Below are 14,461 nucleotides of genomic sequence, written 5' to 3' on the forward strand. Positions count from 1 at the left end.
TTGGCTGGCTGTCTGTCCAGCAAGGACAGCCACCCTGCTGGATGAGTGGCAGCTAGGCTGGAATGAATGGGAGAAAACTGTTTAAAGGACGAGTCTCTTGGACTGAAAGGCAGAGTCGACCACTGGAATGAAAGAACCGAAGACGAGCTGGAAGAGGACGGCTGCTGCAACTACTGGACCGTTGGTTTGCCCGGTGGAGGCCCTGCTGCAGGTCCGAATCGCCAAGTTCACCTCGACAGATAAGCCCTTCAAGGATGACTTCTTCCTTTTGAGTTTGTGGGACCAATCAACTCGTAAACCACCTGGATACCATTCTCGGAGCTGGTTAGGTTTAACCAGGGAGAAGGACACCAACTTGTGTGCTTGAAGAACAGCAACCGCAATTGAAGATTTTGCCAGTTTGCCAGCTTTGTTATCTGTCCCCATGCAGTGCAGGAGTCCCCTGACGTCCTCCCTCTTGTCCCCACGACTGACGCTCAGGAACACCGAGATCTGCAGGAACTGCCAGGAACAGAAGTCTTCAGCTGCATCTTTTTCTTCAATATAAGGTACTGTAAAAACATGACTGAGAGAACTTACCTGTCACCACGAATGTTTGTGGAACTTTGGCAACTTGCAAGCCTAGTCAGCTTGTGACCCGACATACAAACCTTTCTTCCGTGAACTACTTCTAAGAACCGTTGCAAAGACTTTTCCATTTTAAATACCAGAACTGTTTTTGCTTATTCAAGACATTAGCCCATTGACTTTGGCCTACCTATTGCATTGAATCAACTCTTTTGTTGAATTCAAACTATTTGCACTGTTTTAAAGTAACTGGAATATTCGTTTTTATCAACTTATGCCTTTTTGCTCCTACTTCAATGCTATTTTGCTCCGACTTCAAGGGAGCTCAACTGCTTAGTAATCAGTATTGTAGTATGTAGTATATTATCCAGAACAGAACTGCGAGACTTGTCCTTGGCCTCAAGCCCAAACCCTCTGCATTGTCCACAAGGCCTTCTGGGGCCTGGGGCCTAAATACCTTCAACTCTCTCTTCCTAAATATCTTCCTTCACGAGCCCTTCGCTCATCCGTCTCCAACTCCCTCATGGTCAGCCGCTTCTCGAAGCAACGAGCTGGGGGTAGATCTCTCTCCGCAGCAGGGGCCTCCCTCTGGAACAGCCTTCCTGCCTCCCTGAAACTTGAGGAGAACCATCTCCGGTTCCGGAAGCACCTCAAAACCTTCCTCTTCGCTTCTGCCTTCTCTCTCCCTCTCCCCTGCTAAACCTGCTTAACTCCACTGAATTCTGCACTAAACCTGCATCTGGGCCACTCTCAGCGACCTCGGTCCAGGGCCCAGCCACTCTCCACTTGCACTGCCTCCCTGGCTCCCCCTGCACTGTGGGACTGTCACTGTATCCCTACAGCCCCCTTCTCAGCACTTGCTCTGCACTTACCTTGCACTTGCCACCAGCTGGCCCTTTTATTCATTATTTTTTTTTACGCTAATTACCTTGTACTGCACTTCCCCCCCACCTCCTCCCCTTGCACTTTCTCCTTTTTCCCCTTACCTCTGCACTTGCGCGATCTGAATGACACCTGGCCTAGTAGGATAGTTTGTCTGTCTTCCCCTTGTTTCCCCCCCTCCCTGCCTCGTCGCGCCTTGAAACACTTGTGTATAGGCGCGTTACAAATACCATATCATATCATATCATATATAATTTTCGTGTGATATTGGTTGCCTCATTTAGTGAATGCTTTATAAATGATTGTGTAATAAATTAATAATTGTTTTACCAAAAAACCTTGAGTATAAGTGTCTATCTGAATACTTGTCATTGTAGACCTCTGTGTAACACTTTTACAAGTTCACATTCCCACTTGAGATAAGCCTGGCTGCTTAGCTCGCTACCAAAAACTGTGTGGTACAGACTTATACCAAAGGTTGGTTTTGCTTACACCTGTAGTCCTAGTTGTGTGTATTGGTCCCAGAGGGTACTGCATACAAACTTTGCCTAACAGCAGCAAATAGCAACACTGCGGTTCTCGGATACCACTTCAGATTTTCCTCTCATCTGGGGTCCAGCACTCTGATGCGGTGGCTCAGGCTTGGTCAGTCCTGCATCAGGGGAAGTCTGGAGGATTTTCGTAGCAATTGGGTCTGACTTAAAAGCAACACACACAATCTTATGTTCCTCTCCCTGGCACTTCGGTTCCAGCAGCAACAGCAGTGGAAGTACAGCCAGCTCCGAGAGGATGTCCAGATGGGCTTACTTTAGAGTTGATTGGTCCCACCAACGCAAAGGGAGAAGTCGTCCTTGCAGGCCTTCTCTAGTCGAGGCGAATTCGGAGCTTCAGCACAGCAGCAGGGCTTCACCGGGCAAACCAACGGTCCAGGAGTTGCAGCAGGCGTCTCTTCCAAGTTCTTCTTCGGATTCCTTTGTCCAGTGGTCGACTCTGCCTTCCAAGCAAAAAAGCCTCGCCTTTTATGCAGGTTTCTCCAATTCATTCCAACCTAGCTGTCTTATCACACAGCAGGGTGGCTGTCCTTGCCAGACAGCCATCCCACCAATCACCTTTGGGTGTATTCCTGTAACCAAGGGGATTAAGCACAGGGAGTTTCGGGCACCTCCCTCACTTCCTCCCCCTGCCAGACATACTGGAGCTAGAGGCAGCCTTCACTAGTGAATCCATCCAACGACAAAACGAACAACGGCACCAAGTCTGGTTGGCGAGCAGAAGTAAATCTCAAGAAGCACCTTCCAACAAGAAATGGCGAAAAAAGCAGACCAGAGCCATTTTGACGAAATGGGTACCCATGAGTGCCTTACCGTGGCTGCGAACGCAGCCCGCAGTAAAAACACACAATGGTAGTAAAAAGTAAACCACTGCCACCAGTCATTAATTGTAGAAAGGGTAATATATTGTTACATGAGGAACTAGACAAAGGGGATACTAAGTATCCCTTCCAGTACCCTATTGTAAGATAGTGTGTGCTGGGTTTAGAAAGTTACACAATGTAAGTAAAGTCAATTTCACTTAACTGCTCTTGGAAACAATAGTTTCACCAAGAGAAGGTATTTAATCGTTTGGGAAATCTAAGAGACTTCCCAGTGCCACTGCACTGAAGGTGCTGTGTGACACAATGTAAAGATGGTGCCTATGGAGTTTGTCAGAATCCAAAGTCAAAAGAAACACAGAGAACAAATCACATTAAAATTACATGAGAGATAAAAAGTTCTAAAGTCCAGCAAAAAGAGCTGGGGGTCTCTAAGGTAGAATGGAATTAACACATTTCTGAGAATCCTCCCTAACAGAGGCAATTCTAAACAATTCTGCTGTTGTGGGTGGTATCATATAGCACATTTGTGGTCAGAAAGCACAAGAAGGCCATCAAAGATAAATTCACTCTCTTTATTTAAGGGCTATGTACAGGTAAGGGCCAACTAAAAATAAACACTAGGATGTCCCCGCATGCAGTAATAATGATAATCAGGATGGTCTCTACCTCAAAAAAATGTCTCCCACTCTGTTGGCAGGTGGTTAGGCCTTCAGGCCCATGGCGCTAATGTCCTAATCTCTTAAGTCAGGTGAAATGTGCCTAACCGCTCTCCTCTGGTCTTGCTGGTTTATGAAGTTACCGAACCATCTTCTTTATGCTAGTCTAAGTGTGAGCTTTACGCAGATCTGTACCCCTGGACTGACTTTGGCACCAAATCTTCTGAATAGATAGGGTGTTGATCATTACAGGCAGGGAGCGATAGAAAGGGGGCCCTTGGCTGCAGCGCATACCCTGAACATCTTACCCTCCTTTGCTTCCCTGTAGTAACCTCCACCGTCCCATCTCGTTCCTCCTGCCTTCATGTAGTTTTATCTAGGGCCGATCTGGTCTCTGGACTCTTCATATCCTGGCTAGTTAGTGCCCGGCCCATTCCTCTCTTTCTTTGTCTCGGGAACCACAAGGCAGACCTAAAATAGACATTATTCACACATGGGCTTACTTTGAGCCCAGCCATGCACCCGATATAGTGGTTTTGACTGTTTTTAGACCAGACCCTGACTCTGGGCTTATCATTGCACATCGCATGAGGTAGCTGTTTAACTGTTCTTGGGGCCAGCCTGATTGGCAGAACACTTATATATCTGTGGTAGAACCTGTTCCTACAATCAGCTCTGCTGGATGTTTCTTTAGACAACTACAGTTTAACTTGCCTCCCGGGGAAATGTTGGATTAGAAAAGCTGTTGCTGGTTTTTGGGACCACGTCTGGCCATACTGGCTGGACGTGTGTCTCTGTACCTGGCTCTGGTTTTGATTTTTGTTTGCTGGACATCCTTCCTAGGCTGATCTCTTTCTTGCTCTGGCCCTCTTCATGGACTTGGCTGGGCCTTGCGTGCTGCGACCATCTCTGGGCAATGCTATTTCCGGCTTCCCGTTGTACTACCTTCGAAGTCGGTCATTGTGTATGACGCTCCTGTTGCCCTGAATGGTGATGGGACACCAGCACACTACCAGTTGTTTGTTTGGGCTGTCCTGGTTTGGCTCTACTGTTGTCTAATATTGTGGTGTCGTTTTCAGCCCTCCTTTGTTTATCAAGCCATGGGTTCTGCTTTGTTGGTTGTCCTTGTCTTCTAAGAGCCATCCTCGTTGTTTCTTTCACTTCTGGTTGGTGAGTCTCACTCATGAGAAGACAGATTATTATTCTATTCTGTTACCTCGGTCATTGTTTCCTGATTCATATTTATGGGAACCAAAGCATCAGTTCTTAGCTTTTTTAGCCTAAGTGTGGAATTATATCTTATGGAAGTGATTGCATATGTATTTTGAATGTCTTGTAATACATTTGTGTCTAGGAGAATGCCTGATTACAATGGGCCTCACAAGTTTTCCAGTTAGCTCACTGGCACCCTTGTTTCCGGACCGGCAAACTATGGGTTGTCTGCCATGGCCGCTGTGCCCAACAGGTCTGACCCTGCCGGGAGCAGCCGTCACGGTAGGCAAACCCTTCACTGAAGCACCCGCACGTTAGCAATGGTGCCGGTGCTTCTGGGTCCCCACTCCTATAGAGTCCCATAGGACTCTATGGGAATGGGGACTTACAATTTATCGGCGCCTGACTTCCTGGGCCACCGGACTCGTAATGAGCTGGTGGCACCGGGATGTCAGGTGCCAGTAAATTATTACGGGTCTGGCAGCAACTCGCCGGTGGCACCAGCAGGGTTACCGCCAGACCCGTAATGAGGCCCAATGTGTCTCTTTTAGAATGACTCTGTTTATCTTGGAATGTAATGTACTGGTGAATATAGACTAACTGGATCCTAACATTTGATGGCGTATTGCTGTGAGTTATGGAGAGTTTTCTCCTTCCTCTCGTTAGGTCGTACCTTCACCGTTAGGTGTGCCTCTGTAGCATGGCACTGCTATGTCCTGTAAGTTCAGGAATACTGTGGCTGTTCAGTGTTGGTATTTGGGGTCCTGTTGATGACTATTCATAATGTGTGTCTTAACTCTGTGGATCCCCTTTTTCTCCCAACCCTTGTATCTATATCTAATGTGCCTATTGTTTGGTCCATGTGTGAGAAATCTATCCAGCCCTGTTTTTTTCTTGGAATTTGCGATTTGTAGACAAAATTACAATTGGACCTACATTTTAGTGGCTTATAGTAATAATTTTGAAACCAATAATGTCGAAAGTCATTTTTTCGAAAAAAAAAAAGTCGAAAAAAAAGTCGAATTTTTTTTAATGCATTTTTTTTTCGAAATGGGGGGGTTCCCCCCCTAACCCCCCTTTTTAAATTTTTTTTTTTGTTTTACCCATTTTTGTTTTTATCCCGAACCCCAAAATAAATATATAATTAAAAAATACGGAATTCGACTTTTTTTTCCGACATTTTTTTTTTGAAAAAATTGTCATTCGACATTATTTTTTCGAAAAAATGACCGACCACCCATCTTGGTTGGCAATTTACTGTTTTTACATGGACTGTTTGTTTTAACATGTGTTAGGCCTACCCCAAGTACTTATTTACCTGGATGGTGGCAATTCCCTTTTGGAAGGCCTCTCAACCACTCCCCTGCCTCACCTAAGATGTGTACTGCATGCTGCAGCACGACTTATCAAAGGACTCTGCAAATTCACCCGCATCATCTTGACCCTCATCAAACTGTACTGGGTCCCTCTGCAAGCCTGTATCATCATCAAATCCTGCTGCATCATCTACTAAGCTGTCACCCAGAAGTCCCCAAGCTAGCTCAATGAGAAACTCAGCATTTCCAGAGGCCTACGATCCACCAGAATTAAGGCCATGTGCAGACTTGAACTCGGCCAATGCAGGAATTGAAAAAAACAGAAAACGGGCCTTCTCTGTCTACACACCAAAACTCTGGAACCTCCTCCCCATCAACATCTGACTCTCCCCATCACTCTGACATTTCAGGAGGGAGCTTAAGACCAACCTTTTCAAGTAATGGCTTTTTCCCTAGCACCTTTTGTTTATACACCATCCACTCCTCATAATTCCTGAGACTGGGTGATCTGATCCCCACTGTTTCCTCCACTGGTTACTTGTAGATCCATTGCTGACAATTGCCTTTCCTCCCCTGTTAGATCCCTACTCCCTTGTTTCTCTACTCCCTAACCTTGTTCTTCCCCCCTTTAATTTTAATGTGCTTTGTTGCTTCTCAAAATTAGGTCAGTATTCAATAAATACCCTAATAATAATGGTATATACTTATATGTGATATTGTAAACCCTGTAATATGCTATAAGGATATTGCACATCACAGAGGAGTTCCATGACCAAATAAAGGCCGATTTCTTTTAAAAGGTCACAAAACTCTAAGGTGACTTACAATATCCTCTTTTCTCACGGTAGGGTATGTTTTGTTACTTATAGTAAATGACTGTACACTGCCATGCCTTTTGGTACCTGAAATGCATCTAAAACATTTTTATTTTGTGCTTTAAAGTAAGTAATAATATGCAGATTCCTGCTTTCATGCATTAAACTCCAACAGTGCACAAAATAGACATACCGCCATGAACGGTTTCTTATTAGTTAATGACTGTAAAGTGCCAAACGTTATACAGTGCGGTATGTTTTCTTTGGTCAACTGTGCGGTTTAATTGTACTTAATTAGCATCCCTCCTCCCCCAGAGTTTGATAGATTTCTCTGGCCCTGCAACTGCCTTAGAACCATTTTGGTTGGAAAAACGGAACATCTGTCAATTTGATGGTTACACAGCCCTCACCAGGGTTTTGCAAAAATCTGGGCAATATAGTTTTTGTTTTGTATTGTTTGTTTGTTTGTTTATTTGGTATAGCGCAAAAACAAACCCGAAAGGGTAGCTGGGCGCAGGCAATACAAGGATACTTGAGAACTTGGTTGCAGGAAAATGCAGTTATATGAATTATTGAAATTATTGAACAAGCAAGGCTATAATTTGGGCTGTCTGCTGCGGCATCTGCAGAAATGAACTAATTCGAACATTTATTTGGTCGATTTTGTTAGGGATTCTAGTACCTTTTTAGTAAAAAAAATAGATGGGGTGGGGGTATAGGTTGAGGTAGCAGAAGTGGTGGGATGCGGGGGCTCTCGCACAGAAAATACACTTCAAACTACATACTCTTAGTTTCTAGAAATCAGCAAGTACCCATTTCAGATGGCACACAGATGGTTACTACACCCTGAGGTGACTTAAATAACTAGGACACTGTGGACATTAATGTATCACTGGTACATTTAGATCAATACTGAATTTGGTGTCAAAGAAAAGGGTTTGGGAATAAAGCAAAGTTTATACAAATCTTCTGAAGCAGGTAAGTACTTTTGAACCCCCAATGCAAAGTAAATTAACCCTTTCCTGGAGGAAAGGTAAAGCACAAAGTTAGAGTTAAGAAGGGTATTTCAGGGAGCAAGGCCAGCCAATGTTAATTGAGTAAAAGTCTAGGTGAGCTGAAGCACTTCTTGCAGGTAAGTAAAAGTCTTGCACAATGTTTTAGAAGTCTTTGTAGAAAAAATAGAATCACTGTAGGGCCACAAACTGGGAGACCTTTGAGCAGCAAAGCTGCAAGTACTCTGCAAAAGCAACCAAGACAAGCCTCAACTGAGAACTAGCAATGCTACATGACAAGAGGTAAGTCATCTTAGATTTACACTACCTTCAGTTAGAAGAAATGTGTTCCAGCTGGCTTCTGTTCCTGTGTAGGTCTGCAGATCCTGTTGTTCCTGGGCCTGAGTCGTGGGGACAAGAGGGAGGACGTCTGGGGACTCCTGCACTACAAATGGAAGATTGGCGGCAGCAATGGGCAAACAGATCAGCGGCGGCACTTGGCGGTTTCAGCTCCTCGCGGCTCTCCCAAATACCACCACCGCAGTTCTCGGATACCACTATGGACTTTCCTCACATCTGGGGTCCAGCACTCTGTTGAGGTGGCTCAGGCCTGGTCAGTCCTGCTTCCTGGGAGTCCGTAGGATTTTCCTGGAGCTTGGGGTCTGACTTAAAGACACTCGTTCGATTCTGGTGTTCCTCTCCCTGGCACTTCGGTTCCTGCAGCAGAAATGGAAGTACAGCCAGCGCCGAGAGAATTTCCTGATGAGCTTGTCTTGGGGTCAATTGGTCCCACCAACCCAAGGGGAGAAGTCGTCCTTTTCAGGTCTTCTCTAGTCAAGGCGAATTCAGAGCTTCAGCACTGCAGCAGGGCTTCACCGAGCAAACCAACGATCCAGGAGTTGCCGCAGGCGTCTCTTCCAAGTTCTTCTTCGGATTCCTTCGTCCAGTGGTCGACTCTGCCTTCCAAGCAAAAAGCCTTGCCTTTTATGCAGGTGTCTCCAGTTAATTTGCAGCCTACATGTCAATCACACAGCAGGGTGGCTGTCCTTCAAGGACAGTCCTCTAGCTAATTACCCTTGGGTGCATCCCTGTAACCAAGCAGACCAAGCATAGGGTGTTTCTGGCACCTCCTTCGCTTCCTGCCCTGCTAGACACATGCTGGAGCCAGAGGCGGGCTTCACTCGTGCACCCCGCCAAACACAAAATGAACAAAGTTGCCAAACCTTGTTTGGCGCTCAGAGTAAATCTCAAGAAGGACCTTTCCAACAAGAAATGGTGAAAAAAGAAGACTGGGGCCATTTTGACAAAATGGGCACCCATGGGTGTCTTACTGCAGCTGCAATTGCAGCCTGCAGTAAAAACACCCAATGGTAGGAAAAATTAAACCCCGGCCACCAGCCATTAATTGTAGAAAGGGTAACATAAAAATGTTACATGAGAAACTAGACAAAGAGGATACTAAGTAACCCCTCCAGCACCATATTGTAGGATAGTGTGTGCTGGTTCTAGAAAGTTACATAATGTAAGTAAAGTCAATTTCACTTTGCTGCTCTTGGAAACAGTAGTTTCACCAAGAGAAGGTATTTAAACCTTTGGGAAATCTAAGAGACTTCCATGTGCCACTGCACTGAAGGTACGAAGGTACTGTGTGTCACAATGTAAACATGATGCCTATGGGGTTTGTCAGACTCCAAAGTCAAAAGAAACACATAAAAACACAGAATTAAAAGTACAAAATCCCAAAGTTCAGTAAAAGAGATGGGGGTCTGTCAGGTGGGAGGAATTTAGCACTAAACTGAAAATTCTCCCTAACACCCTCCTTCATTAACCACATTGATATTTGTGCAATCTAATATTTAATTGGTCTCGCAGTATAGCCAACATCTCGGGCCTTGTCATGAGGGTAACCTCTACTGGTGACTATTTAAACACCACAACCTTTGACTCTGGAAAATGTAGATTTAATTTGCCCATTAGAGGGTAAACGCTTACAGTTCCAGGCTTCCAGAGATATGATGGCTAAAAGAAAGCTGACTGAATGGTGGTGACCCTTGTGACATGGGGCCAGTTGGGAGTTATGAAAAAGGCCAGTTTCCCACGGGTAGGATTGAGTTCTATTTCGCATTTTTCTGTATCCACCATGACCAAAACCCCATGCATCAATTTAAGAAAGTAAACATTTCGGGCCTTTCTAGTTTTCAGCTCAAGGTTGAGGCTCAGTGAGCCGTTGTACACTTGACTCTAATGGAACATGTTCAGAGTGTTATCTTTGCTGTCTATTTTGTATCTTTCAGTATTGGAGTTAACTTCAGCTGAGGAAGATGTTATACAGAATAAATGGCAGAGGATAATGGGTGGAGCTTACGAAATAGTGGTATGTATCTGTCAATTGTTAGAATAGTTATTCCAAATTTGCAGCAATTCGTGATTTTCCTTTTCTAAATTAAATGCAGATAAAGTACCAGCATGTTTGAAAGCCTCCATTTCATAAAGTGCTAATGCAATTTAGTGTATATTTTATGTTACCTCCTTCAAAGCGTATTTAGTTTCTTCTATGTACTAGTTTGGGGGGCGCAGTCAGTGTGTTCTTCAGTTCTTTTTCTAATACAATTTGCACTTCCTCTAATTACTGTCACCACACTGAAGATTATTTACCTGCATACTTTTTTTGGATGACCGCGGGATAAGGTATTTAACATAGGAGCTCATATTGCTACCTCCTCTATCACTGGGAATGCCTACGGGAGAACCTCAACTTCTACTAATTATTACCTTCCTTATTGTACAGTTTGTTATGGATGTCCAGTAATGTATAAACTAAATGTATACACAGCAGAGGTCAAGAGACCAGTTATTTTTTGTTGGCTAAGAGATGTTAATAATCACTACAAGACTATGCTTGAGCTTGCAGTGTTCAGGATTATCATCGAGATCTGGCCTGACCTCTATAGGAAGAAGGCTCATGATTTTGACACGCGTGACCTTTGTCATATCCTGTGTCAAAGTTCATTTTCCAGCTTGACCTAGAGCCACATGTTGGGTTCCCAGTACTCTTGCAATGGCTATTCAGAGAAGGTCTCGGTTTGGCACCCATGTCATGGATATAGACAGTTATAGGTGTTGCAAATGACAGCTAAGGCACTTTGCATGCTCACAATTACCATTGGGTAAAATGCAAACTATCCCCTGTACCACTACAAGAGGTGCAATGGGAAATCCTTCTGTCTTTTCATTGGCCAAAAGACAGTGAATTAGTGAAGGAAAATATAAAAGGAAATTCATCTTAAAAACGGGAGGTTACAGCCCACCTTGCAGGCTGAGATTGGTGCATGATCCATCTTTTTGGAAGTCTACAATGCTTTGTATCTGAAAGCCCAACATTTTGCTTTCATTTTATTCTTGGTGCCTTCTGCTTTTCCAGGTGGCTCAAGTCTGCAAATTCAGTGAGAGCAGTGGATTAGGAATAAGTTTGGAGGCCACAGTTGGACATCATTTTCTGCGTTCAATTTTACCAGAGGGCCCAGTTGGACGTTGCGGCAAGCTATTTAGTGGTGATGAACTATTGGAAGTAAGGATGCAAATTCCGTTTGATCTTTTAAAATGTGCTATATGGCTGGGTGCGATTGAGGTTCTGAGGTGTGGAGAATGGTGGTCGAATGAAATTTGTACTTCCTACATATCATCATTAACTTGGTATTTATGCAAAAACTATCATACTCAAGCTACGTACAAATGATTTGCATTTTTTAGTGCCCTTTAGATCTTTTTTCTACATTCTTCACCATATAGTTATGTTGATCGCTTTCAATTTAGAAAACACATTTTGTGAGTTAATTAGCTACAATTGGTTAATAGCATTGTTCGTTTAAATATTAAATGAAACCACAAAGAGGTCATCTTTGATGGACTTTCATACTTTGAATGGCCTTAAATCATTAACTATACATTAAAAAGTGTTTTGGAATCTAAATTTCACTTGTTTTTCGACTTGGGATTCTTCTTTAAGAAGTGAGATTTTGTAAAAATTCAAAACCTCCACCTCCATATTAATTTTCTAAGTTGACATAGTTTTATTGTATTGCTTTATAATTGTCCTAGTGATGTTCATATTGCTTTTTTTATTTAGTTGTATTGTTTACATTCACTAATAATCCAATGCTAAGTAGGTTACAGTTATTATGTGTGAAAGTTAAAAAACAACTACTTTGGTCCTTTTTGTTAGTCTTTTATAGACTTTGTTTTTATTCTTTCTATCTGCTTCTGTCCTTTTGCTGAAATGTGAGCAATATTTTATTAAATAACAGAAAGCATATCAAAACTATGAAACTTTAAAGCACATGTGCTGCCATTTACGGCAATAGGAGACATCTCAAAAGAAACGCTCACCTAAATGATTGATTCTGAAGGATTGGTTGTTTCAATGAAATATTTCCACTTATGTTTATCTGCTGAAGACCTCTATTGTGCAAACAGTAATTCAAACTCAGACACTTTCTGCCTGCTACAGGAACTTTGGTCCTTTTCTTTTCTAATGAAATTGCTTGCAGCTTTGTTCCATGTTTTCCTTCTGTATGAAAATCTGTGGATATGAAGTACGAGGTATATGCACATATGCTTAGGCCAATTAACCTTAATGTTTCCTTGTGAAAAGAACTTGCCTGAAAAGCACCTTGCCATTGAAACTAAAACTTGTATGAGTGGTTCATTTGAAATGATAAATGTATATTTCTGGCATACTATTAGGAAATATTTTTTTTTCAGCTTTCTCATACATTTCAATGTGAACACCAGGATTTTTGATTGTTTTTATCGTTTTTATAACCCTGACGTATCTCTATTGAAAGATGTCTTTGTCTGCCTCACTCTCACCAGCTAAACTCGCTTTGTTTTGGGGGCACTAGTTAGTTGATAAGGCTACCAGGGCAGGGAAACCCTCTAACCCATTGCTATATTTGTGTAGCACTACTACCTGCCCCAAGGATAATAGTGCAGAGGAAGCCTGTACACCCTTTCCTTTTACTTGTTTTACACTGTGACAAAGTCTCTTGACTGTTCTGGGGACTGCGGTCACCCTCACTGGTCCCCTATCTTAAAACAGCAATCTGTCACAGACGACATTTCTATGGACACACCTTCTCACAACCCAGGTCCAAAGGGAGGACCGACAGAAAGATGGAATCCCTCTTCTACATAGGATAACATTGGGAACAAGTCCCTTTGTCCCCAATCTCCCCTTCACTTAACTTTGGTCATCAAACCTGGGTCGGCTATCCTGCACCTGGGTTAGCCTTGGGTCTTGAAGAAAAGAGAGAACTTACCTATCTTCTGGTAAATTGTTAGTGAACCTTTAATTGGTTTGAAACTAATTACCCCACAAGCCCACTGCATGCTTTCTAAAGAGAACTCGTACCTGTGAGGAACCTGAATTGGATCATTTGGCGTTTTGGGCACTAGGCCCCATGCATCTTAGGACTGGACTTCTAAAGAAAGGGATATTGTACTTGTGACTGGTTCCCATAATTTTATTGCATCTGCGTTATGTACCTGCAAATAGCCTAAAATAGCTTGTTTAGTTGCGCACTAGCCCCCAGATATCCGTGTTAAGCCTGCAGGGCATGGGTTCGAACTCCAGTAGGGCTTGCTCATTCCTTCCGAGGTTGATAAATGGAATATCATGGAATCTGTTAATGATAGAGGGGACTCAGCAGCTCAGGAAGAACAGCCTACGAGAACCATATAACAAGACCCCAAAGCTACCCGGAGGCCAAACTGGATGGGAGCTGCTGAGATCTCCTCTAAGTCTTCGGCCTTGCCTGCAGCAAAATGAATTAGTATTCATGCTCAAAGACTTAGAAGGCAAGGTTACATTTCAAAACCCTATCAATAGTTTGTGCATGCATTTGGGGAAGGTTGATCCCAAAAATACTCATACCAGGAGCCTAGGCAATATTTGACTTTACTGTAGCAGACCCTTGACCTGGGATTAATTACGTGCAGCACCCCGGGAATTTTGGCAAATGCTCACCCAGTTTGCCTAGTTCGGAGGATCAAACGCAGATGAAATATGTTAAAATCAAGGAGCAAGCCCTGCGAAATGCCATGATAGAGGGGATCCCTTCTGAGACCTTTAAGGCCAGAATATGTAGATTTTGCTGGAGGGAAAATCAAACCCATTGTATAGCGCTGTGGTTTCCCGCTAGCAAACCTAGATCCCTGCAGGTGCAGGGGAAGGTCATAACACTGTTAAAGGTTCCAGATAAAAGAGGTAAACGGGGATCTGATAGACTGGTAGAGAGAAGGAGCCATGGCTGAGCAGAGACCGGACAGGAAGCAACGGTGGGACTTCCCCTTGACCTACAGATGGTGGCTGGGTCTTTTGTAAGCTTTAGTGAGCTGTGGAATTGCAGTTATGATATGATATGGCATTTATAACGTGCCTATACACAAGTGTTTGGCGTTGCTGCGACAGATACGACTGTTAAGCAAATGCACCAAACCAAAAGGCCCATACAAATTGAACAAAGCCAGAACCAATTTGTGGAAGAGATTAGATTAACCCATGAAGGCATGGATCATAAAAGGCCAGTGCGAACAATGTTGAGGGAAAATGTGTCCTCCCGAAGCCAGCAGAGCAGGAAAGTGAGCT

The 14,461-nt window shown here is 43.5% G+C and overlaps 1 protein-coding gene across 17 annotated transcripts in view; it reads left to right on the forward strand.

The window, feature by feature from the left end:
• MPDZ (multiple PDZ domain crumbs cell polarity complex component) overlaps positions 1-14,461 on the forward strand; it is a 1,735,289-nt gene that overhangs the window by 586,464 nt on the left and 1,134,364 nt on the right. For all 17 annotated transcript variants that reach the window (XM_069626067.1, XM_069626068.1, XM_069626072.1 and 14 more), the window contains exons 13-14: positions 10,110-10,189; positions 11,237-11,383. In XM_069626067.1, coding sequence (XP_069482168.1) covers positions 10,110-10,189; positions 11,237-11,383 — 227 coding nt within the window. The remainder of the gene's footprint in view (positions 1-10,109; positions 10,190-11,236; positions 11,384-14,461) is intronic.

The sequence above is a fragment of the Ambystoma mexicanum genome, chromosome 6p (genome assembly GCF_040938575.1).
Source record: "Ambystoma mexicanum isolate Mex_15411 chromosome 6p, UKY_AmexF1_1, whole genome shotgun sequence".
Taxonomy (NCBI): Eukaryota; Metazoa; Chordata; class Amphibia; order Caudata; family Ambystomatidae; genus Ambystoma; species Ambystoma mexicanum.